At 40.5% G+C, this 10,475-nt stretch overlaps 1 protein-coding gene across 2 annotated transcripts in view; it reads left to right on the forward strand.

The window, feature by feature from the left end:
* IL6ST (interleukin 6 cytokine family signal transducer) overlaps positions 1–5,435 on the forward strand; it is a 57,810-nt gene extending 52,375 nt beyond the window's left edge. For both annotated transcript variants that reach the window (XM_045999458.1, XM_045999459.1), the window contains exon 16: positions 309–5,435. In XM_045999458.1, coding sequence (XP_045855414.1) covers positions 309–1,046 — 738 coding nt within the window. In that variant the 3' untranslated portion in view covers positions 1,047–5,435. The remainder of the gene's footprint in view (positions 1–308) is intronic.
* The last annotated feature ends 5,040 nt before the right edge of the window (positions 5,436–10,475 follow it).

Here is a 10,475-nt window from a genome sequence, read left to right on the forward strand (position 1 = left end):
TTAAGTCATTTGAGTTTTTCTATCCTGTTACCTAGGCTCCATAGTCTAGTAATGAAGTAGTCTTTGTACACCAATTTGATCAGGAATTCTGGTGAAATACATTGATGCTTCTCAGAATTATTCCCACAGTACCTGCAGTTCAGCTAGTTGACAGGACCTAGTGACCCAGATTATGTCTATACCATGGGAATTAACTGAGAAGTTTCAGAGATGCATTTCTCTGTGGTTTTAACTAGAATTTACCATATATGTTTCAGAGTTTGAGTAAACATGTATCGGAGTTACTAATCATTTTCTTTCTTTCATAGCATAATTTTAATTCAAAAGATCAAGTGTATTCAGATGGCAATTTCACTGATGTAAGTGTTGTGGAAATAGAAGCAGCAAATGACAAAAAGCCTTTTCCAGAAGATCTGAAATCATTGGACCTGTTCAAGAAGGAAAAAATCAGTACTGAAGGACACAGCAGTGGTATTGGAGGGTCTTCATGCATGTCCTCCTCTAGGCCAAGCATTTCTAGCAGTGACGAAAATGAGTCTGCACAAAACACTTCGGGCACCGTCCAGTATTCCACAGTGGTGCACAGCGGCTACAGACACCAGGTTCCATCAGTCCAAGTCTTCTCAAGATCTGAGTCCACCCAGCCCTTGTTAGATTCTGAGGAGCGGCCTGAAGATCTGCAGCTGGTAGATAACACAGAGAGCAGTGCTGGCAGTTTTCCCAGGCAACAGTATTTCAAACAAAACTGCAGTCAGCATGACACCAGCCCAGATATTTCACATTTTGAAAGGTCAAAGCAAGTTTCATCAGTCAATGAAGAAGATTTTGTGAGACTCAAACAGCAGATGTCAGATATTTCACAGCCCTTTGAAGCTGGGCAATTGAAAATGTTTCAAGAAGTTTCTGTAGCAGATGCTTTTGGCCCACATACTGATGGACTGGTAGAGAGATTTGAAACAGTGGGGATGGAGGCTGCAATTGATGAAGGAATGCCTAAAAGTTACCTACCACAGACTGTCCGACGAGGTGGCTACATGCCTCAGTAAAGACTAGGCCTGTTACAACTTCAGCAGTAAACTGTAAACTAAAGCTGATTTTATCTGTTATTTCAGGTAAAAATAATCTTCACTCACTGAAGATGATCACTTGCCCTTGAGGACAACAACAAACTGTCTCCCCCCCCGGGGGGCAGTTTCCCTTCCAGAATATCTGGGATACTTCTTCAAGCACTACATAAACTGACTTCATCCTCTGAATAGCTGAATGATACTGTGCTGTTTCAGGATGTTTGCACTGAAGAAAGACAGAAAGCTTGTCTCAAATTTGCAAAGTAAAACTTTGTTTTGGTAGCTAGGAAACAGAGGGTATTTAAATAATAAGCAGTGATACACTTAGTACAGCTGAACTGATTTTAGTGAGAATAGGCACCAAATAAAGTGGCTGAGATAGAGCTAAGATAAAATCAGAAGAGATCTAGACTCTGTTCAAATGAGAGCATAGAGAGAGCTGCAGGTGGCATAATTACATGAACCTGGCTTGTTTTGTCTGCCCAAAACCAACCAAAATAGTGGGTCTAATTTCAATATTGCCAACAGGAAGTAGTAGACATTCTCCTCCATTGATAATGATGCTGCCCGTTATGAGACAAATGGAGTTCAAGTCTGAATATTTTTGAATATTAGTATCATCATTAAGCAGTCTAACAGATTTTCAAGAGCTGCTTTTTATCATTCATAAATTAAGCAAAGTGCCCAGGTAAGAGCTACGAATGAATGCCAACCTATGTTAGCCATTTTAAAAATTCTTTGCCATTTATTAAGACCTTGTTTTTTTTTAAAAGACATTAATTATTTAACATTCTTCTATATACACACACACACAAACATTACTCTTTTTGTTAATACTAGAGAACTTGGTTGATGAAGCGCTTTATACAATGTTAAAACATTTTAAGGTGAAGATACACACTTTGTTTTGAAGTAGGCCAAGATTCGAAGGTTGTTTTTTTCTTCAGTGTTTGAAGCAAACTAAGAGGACATGGGCACTACTTACCAAATAAAGCATCATCCAAAAATGTACATGTTGATGTTAGTAAATGTCACAGAGCATACCTGTTGTAAAGGCACTTAATGAAGGGATAGTATTTTAGTATCTGCCAGTTCTGACGTAGATGGGACTGACTTCCTTCCACATGTGATTTAGATTTTAAACCTACTCTCCTCCAAGTTCTGTTCTTCCCAGAGAAAGGTAAGCTAGGGCTCCAGATTCTAGCACTTAACCCCACGTTCACATTTTTGCCATACCCTGCCCACCACATTTGACAAGGAGGCAGGGCTAAAGACAGGAACAAGAAGTTACGAAGAAATTTTCATAAATCATTAGTGGTTGACTGGTGGTGTGAAGTACATTTTCAGAAGGTGTGTTTTGGTTTCCTGTATTTAAGTCACCAAAACCAGGCTAACTTCAAATACTTAGAAGTTATTCAAGAATAAAAGGCTTAAGAAGGAAAGTTGCTATACATTGACAATTGAGATCTAATTCTACTCATTGTGCTCTCAGAATATTGTTCAAAGTAGACCTACTGTTTATTAGACATTATCTTTGTATTCTTGCCAGCTGTGTTTCAGAGCACTTTCACACACACGGTTTTTTTTTTAAGATTTTATTTATATATTTGACAGACAAAGATGACAAGTAGGCAGGGAAGCAGGCTCCCCGCCAAGCAGAGAGCCCGATGCGGGGCTCGATCCCAGGACCCTGAGATCATGACCTGAGCTGAAGGCAGAGGCTTTAACCACTGAGCCACCCAGGCGCCCCCACACACACGGTCTTTTTGAGACAGGGGAGAAAAGACATGAGATTGGCAGAATGACAGGATGAGAAGTACATGAGGAACACCGGGCACAGAGAGGCGGAATAGGGACAGAGGGACCCCAAAGTCACACTACAGGATAATGGCGCCACCACCATTTAGATCTGGTCAAAGCCTGATCCCATCTAGGACTACATTTATCTTGCTAAGAATCTGTGAAATTTATATCAGTTTTATTTTTCATTCTCTCCAAGTAAATAGTCCTATTATTTGTAAAATAGTCACCTCTACCAGTTTTAAAAAGAATTCTGGTGTGATGTTTGTATTTACAAAATGGAAGCTTATAATCTAAGGGAGTAAGAATGAAGTCCTTGCAGAAAGAACGCTGACTGTATAAACAAATCTGTTGAAATTTGCATAGAACCTGGTGCCCTGAATGCCCCCCACCCCTGCCACGGGCAAGAGCATTTTAGACATTTAGTTGAACAAATAAACCTTGAGGAAATAGCGCTAGATTTGATTATGAATATGTGATGTGCATCTTTGCCCAACAAGAGAAATGCATTCATGAAACTTGTTTAAAGTACAGAATCACTTTCCTAAGGCAGGTCTTAGGATAATATGGGTTTTTTTTTCCTTTAGATAATTTGTTTCGTTTGGAGACAAATGTAAGTTATACTTGAGCCGAGAGAAACAAGTCTAGTTACATGAAAACTAGTCTACATAAAAGTTAGTGGATGTGATTCCCACTAAATCTTGACTATCCACAAATTTCCATGAAAGTAATGCTGGCAAAGCCTCTACGGACAAACTAACGCACTGCTGCTGATGCGCTTGGCCTCACAAAGGAGTAAACAACAAGTGTGCCACAGGTGTTGCCACTGCAGTTGGACTGTTAACTGCTGTGTTTGCTCCCATACCCTCACCCCTTCTAAAGGCATAATGGTGAGCAACTACGGGAAAACTCCCAAACTTAAAATGCATTAATCCTAACAAAAAAATAAACTTGGATCAGTCAGAACTCAGGAACATACCCAATATGTTAGTAGAAAGAAGCAAGGGAAAAAGCAAAACCATCACACATTCTGTGTTCACATCAGTTCTCTACCTAGCTGTTGAATTAATTTCAACCTTACACATTAAGTTGCCTCATCTTTCTAGCTCACTGTGAAGTTCAAGGTTCATGAAGTAGAAATGTAAGACATTTATTTATGAAAGCTCATCCTTTAAGAACATTTAAGTAGTTTAAGTAGAAATCAAAATTTTTAAAATGTATTATATCCACAGGGCTAACTAGTCAAAATCAGAAATAATGTAGAAGTAGGATAATTATATCATACAGTTCTCTAAAATTTGTTAACTGGCATGTATCAACCAAGTATAAATCAAGTAGGAGAGCTCTTCCCTCCATTCTGTTACATTCTACGTCATTGTCCTATGTTTGGTTTTAGGAAGAAATTTCTAAACTGTAATTTTGTTGAAATGGGTAATATGTCAATGTAATAAGCTATATAAAATTTCTTAAATTGTTAAAATTGCTGGGATAGCTTTCTTTTGCAGGTCATGCTCAGTTCTATTGCCTTAAGATTGCTTCTAAAAATTCACTGCAGTTTGCTATAGAGAATATGATGCCATCGAATGGCAAGATGTTTAATGTAAAACTGGTCATTGTTGGTGTGCCTTGCTGGCTTAGTTGGAAGAGCATGCAACTCTTGATCTCAGAGTCACGGGCTCAAGCCCCATGTTGGGGCTTGATAGTATTAAATAGATACTATTAAAGATAGTATTAAAAAATTTTTTTAAATAAAATTGGTCACTCATGGATTTCAAAGATGATACAAACTAGCAGCTTACAGCCTAGTTCTAATGGTCTTCTGCCAGCAGAAAAAAATACTCCTTTTCAGAATACTTAAGAATTCAGATATAAGTCAAAACAAGCTTTCCAGAGCCAAATGTAATCTCTTCAATTAATCTTTTAGTGTGTGTTACTAGCATGCATTAGTGTGATACTCTAGTATACATTGCATTAAGAAGAAAAGGGGAACTTGGTGTGAGCTCTACTGGTTTTTTTTCCTAAAATTTTAAGAGCTTTTTGCAGTCAGTAGCTCTTCCAAGTGGATTAGTTCAACTTCATTACCCACGCTTTACCATTGATCATGATGAAAATGCATTGAAGACCCCTTAAAGACAAGATTTGTCTGAATGGTAACTACATGTTTCAAATACTGTAACATGAATGCCAAAACGTGATGTCGATGGACATTTTAAAGGCAGATAATCTGGATATTCTGTAGTCTTAATATGTTTATTGAATATACTCTGAAAGTGTGCAATTTGCTAGTACTACAATACAGTGATTTAGCATTAGGTGTGTATCCTCTGTGTATCTTTTTAAGTGCAATCCTTCAAAGTTCACTTGCTGTCCCCCCCCCCCCCCCCGCCTCTACTTCACATAGAAGGCTTGTGTAGAGAGGGTATTGTATTCTGTAGTGAATTGCATGTGCTAGTTGTTACCATGGCTATTGGTCTTTATGTTGACATAACTCTAAATGTTACTGTAAACGTTCTTATGTATCAGCTCTAATCTTCCAAGTAAATTTAAGAAATAAATTGTTTAAATTTTTTTCTGTGTGATCACTAGTGTGATGTCATTATATGTAATGTTTGAGGTAACAGTATTTGTCACTACTGCTGTTGGGTCTTAGTGTAAACTAGATGCTTTCAGAGTTCAGTGGCTTTTTAAACATCCATTTAGCATAATGGAATCGGTTTCAGAAGAAAATCAATATATTATCTTGGTCTTAACAACATAGAATGGACTGAGGTTAATGAATTTTCCAAGATGCGTTCTGGAATCCCAGCACCATACCACCTGCCAGTGGATTATTTTTTTCTTCTTCCCTCCTGTTGGCGCTGCCAAGGCACCAGCCAAGTACAGTGGTACTGCGCCATCTAGTGGCTGGTCTGTAGCCACAATGCTCGAGTCCCCTTAAAACAGACATGGAGCCAACTGAGGATCCATTGGCTGCTACTCTGACATTACTTAGTAGTCTATGAAGCTAAGTACACGACTCCACTTGGAAGAAAATCCTGAACTCTTAGATTTGCACATACTCACATTCGGAGTTTAAAGTAATGCACTGAGTCAAATCCACAAACCAAGTTAGCTTTATCCCTTCACATAATGTACTACAGGTTACAAAAATAATCTGGCTTTGGGTTCACTGGTCTTTGTTTAAAATTCTTCATTTGGCTCTGACAGACTCAGCGTGACTTGACTTCTTTGTGGTACCTCTGGTCTTACCCTGATTGATAGTCTCCCAATACATCCTGCTTCCTGAAAGATCATACGGAGTTCCCTCAGAGCATTGTTTCCCTAGCCCAGGGGCAGAGAAAGTTTTAACTTTTGGTTTAAGCTTTTTTCCCTCTGTAAAGTTACATAAAATACTGCAGTTTCAAAATACAAAACAGAACAAACTGTGGGCGTGCGTGCATGCACATGAGCTTATTTAAGTACAAATTTAAGTTCCATGCTTCGGTACGTTCCCTCGAGTAAGCAGAAGAGCAGGAGGAGAGCAGAAGCCAAGCAGACAAAAGAGTGCAGGGAAGCAGAGGGGAGCACAGCCCACCAAATCCAGGTCAGCAGTTCATGGCCCCATTGATGCCTGGTTTCTCAACACCTTAAAACAGTTCTATCTTCACTGAGAAAATCTGCATTTAAATGCAAAGTTCATTTATTTTTATAGTTACTTTCTCCCAATGGCGACAGATTAAAACCAGATGAGACAAGGGTCCTGGGATCGAGTCCCACGTCGGGCTCTCTGCACTGAAGGGAGCCTGCTTCCCTCTCACTCTCTCTGCCTGCCTCTCTGCCTACTTGTGATCTCTGTCAAAATTAATAAATAAAAAAAATCTTAAAAAAAAAAAAAAACCAGATGAGACAGCATAGCTTAGTTCAGAAATCTTTGGTCATCCAAAACTTCAATCCTTTACTTAGATTCTTTGTCACTATGGTTATATCCCTTAACAGAATAGAAAAATCTAAATAGACCTGTGTCATTCTTGAACTTTTCCAAGCAAGACTACCTCCTACCTCTTTTATATAAAACTGCGTCCTTCCTAGGATAACATGGTAAGATACAAAGGGGAATCCTCAAGCACGAAAATAAGAGTGGGGGTAAACAACCCACCTCTGATGAAGTGTATCATTCCAAGGGCCTCATCATCCAGGGGCATGTCAAAACAATCCTTCAGAGACGGAGTAGCCAGACTAGCCCAGTGATCACTAGCTTAACCCCCATAGCATTCGTTCAGATACTAAGACCCACCTTTGGACTCAGTCCAGACACCCTTTGACAGAAGAGTCTTAATGAATATGTCCATATGCTACAATAAGTGTGCATCTCTGTCTCATCCCTGTAGGAAACTTCCCCATTCGATTTTGGCTACATCTGTTAGAAGCCTGTGTCTAGTGACAGCTTTTACATGAATTACTATAAACTTCTCGAGTTGGTTCTGTAAGCTTCCAAGAAGGGGATCATGCCTTTAAATGAATGGCCTAAAAAAATACTTAAGTAAAAAGGTGCTCACAGTCACTGAGATTCTGACAACAGAAAACCTAACTGCATGAAGACTCAAAAGACCAGAAAGGCAGCCGTTCTTCACTCTCAAAGTCAGCGTGGATTTGGCCCCTGGTTCAGTCAAGACTTACGAACACCTGGACTTCAGCCAGCATCAGAGCCTAGCTAAGGACCCCTGAGAAAGTAAAAGCTCCACGTTGAGAATTTTGACTGGGAAGTACTGGCTGCTCTTGTTTGCTGGGCTGCGTGTTTGCCGCACTCCCAAGATAGTTCTCATTATTTACTGGGGGACACAGGCTGGTGCAGGTGTATAAAGGTGACCACATATGTACCACCTATGAAATACTCATTTGGGTCCATAAATCCTTAGAAACTACGACGTAAGCATCAGAACTACTGACAGACTCAGGTTTAACAACTTGGTTCGGAGTCATATGGTAGACAAATAGCTCAGTGGGGGTTCCAACTCTAACTTGACCCCAAAGCCCGTTTCCTTTGCTGTGTATACCATCTGTCCCCAGCGGCGTTTAGTGAGCATGCACAGTAACTTGTTCCTGTCTCATAGACCTTGCCAACTCTTTGGAGTTTTTCTCCCCCTCCTCACCACTGCCTCCCCATCACCAGCTACTGCCCCCAAGCTTCTCTGTCCCCAGCAGTGAACTCAGAGCAGTGTTTCTTCATCAGGATCCCCTCAGGCCCTCATCTGAGTCAGCTCAGAAGACTGCCTCCCACCTCAGCTCATGCATTTGCTCTAAGCACGTATAGCAACACCTAAAAGGGAGGTAGATATACCGGAATTTAAATAAAAAGAAAGAAAAAGAAACAGGAAGAAAGGGAGGAGGGAGGAAAGAAGGTAAATATATTCCTCTTTCCTCAGCAGAATGCCTTTTAACACAACTCCTACAGTCTCATCTGGCCCAAGAAAACTCCTCTAATGGTGGAATCGGGCCCACCTCAGCTCTTGACCAATGGGTCTGGGGGCAGGACACCTCTCCTGAGTGCTCAGATCACACACATCCTATTCCAGGCTGTTCTGCCACAGAACCATGTGCACCAATCCGTCCCCGCTTGCCAACCTCTGGGGCCTCACTCTAGAGTGGCTTCCAGCTGCTCCCACCCATCTCCTGCTGATCCATTAGGGGGCAGTACTGGCAGCATGAAATGCCCGCTGCTGTCCACCTTCTCTGACCCCATGGCCAACATTTGCATTTCTGGATGCATCATTTTCCTGGTCCTGCAGTGCCTCTCCTTCCAGAGATGCACTCACTGATTGCTGGAACATACTATCTTCTCTTACCTCTCAGCCTATGCACATGACTTTTTCTTCTAAGATATTCTCCTAGTCCTCGTCCCAGTCCCTTGTTTAGCTAGAAAATCCTGACTTATTAATGAAAGAGAAACACCAATAATCATCCTGGGAGACACCTTTTATTCTTCTTCTCTTTCTCCCCAGACTTAAGGGTGGTCTGTGTCTCAAGACCACACTGCTGGCCAGTGTTTGACTCCCTCTGACCTAGAAGCCACACGTCCCTGAGGAAGGTTCCTGCTTTTAGCCCTACACACCAAGGGCTTTAAAAGCGTTTTAAAAGCAACATAGACACTCAGTAAACAAAAACCAAAAACTCAAAAAAAAAAAAAATTATAGCCAGGATGGATCCTTACAGATCACCTTGTTTCACAAGGACCATGAGAAGACAGACCAGTGACCGTTCCTACACCACAGGAGGGAAAAACTCCATTTGGGAGGGGTTATAGCAAAAAGACAACAGTCCTGTCCTCTAAAGCTATTCTAGAGAGAGATGAAGTCAATACGATTAGCCTCAGCCTTAAAAAAGAATGCATCAGAAAAGGCATGTTAAGTGCAGAGTAGGGAAACCAGGTTCTTGGTTATCTCGGGGCTTGAGTATAAGGCAGCCACACATACAGAGTCATCTCCCAATTTTCTGGTGAGAAGATCTAAAGATTTTTGAACATGAATTGTACATTTTATAAATATTGATTAAACAGCTACATCGTTAAACAGCACCTATCGCTGATATTTTAAATCAGACAATATCCAAAACACAAATATAAAATATTGATTTTTCACTCATACGTATGAAATAATTCTATCCAAATCTTTGCATGCTCGTGGCCGACAGCATTTTTCCTTATCATCACTAGTTCTTCTTTTGAATCATCAGCACGGTGTTCCAGGGCTCATCCCTGTCACTGTCATGCAGTCGTTGGAGACACAGCTGCTACCGCAGTCTCCCAAGTCCTGATACCCACTTGCATAATACCAAGTTTCTCCAACTACCTCAGAAGTGCCTGTGTAACTGCTTATCCATTTTGCTTTTTAAAAGGGCCATTAAAAAACTTGTTTAAAATTAAATCATGTCTATTTCACAGTGAGCTCAAGCCATGGGCGTCATGATTAAATCTATGGGTTTTTGCCTTTGGCTCCTTTTATGGTGATTCTTCTGGACATCTCCACTACAGCTCCCAAACTAAGCCTAATTGAGGTCATTTTCATGAATGGGTCTTTCCCAAACACTCCCATATGCAAAGTAGTTGACAAAGAGCGTGTTATGAGAGAAACTTTGCAAGGAATTTATTATTAAGGGACTCCTCCTTTTCTGGGAAATTATTGTAGGGAAAATACTCATTTGATAATCAGACAAAAATCTGTTCATCAGGAAAACTTTCCTGGAAAAAAAAAAAACTTTCTATAAAACTTTGAAGTGATAGACATGGACGGGTCAGAGGAGAGAGACCAGTATGTGCACACTGTTCTCAAATTAATGCTGCCTCAATTCTCTGGGTCAGATTCAACTATAATTCTTTTTGTAATATGAGATTTAAATTTCAAAACCATAATATGAGATCAAAATTTCAAAGGAATTTTGTTGACCTTTCTAGAAACACCCCATATTACCTGCCCTACCTCCAGCTCACAGCCAAGAGTGTGATTTTCTCAAGCAAGCAAGGACCCTCGGGGTCCTAACACCATTACTCTCAGGCCTGCCACCATCAGACTGATCTGCAATCCACAGTCATATGCCAGGGGGGAGATTATCCTGTACCTTTTCTAGTCCCAGGAC

This window comes from Meles meles, chromosome 3 (genome assembly GCF_922984935.1).
Source record: "Meles meles chromosome 3, mMelMel3.1 paternal haplotype, whole genome shotgun sequence".
Taxonomy (NCBI): Eukaryota; Metazoa; Chordata; class Mammalia; order Carnivora; family Mustelidae; genus Meles; species Meles meles.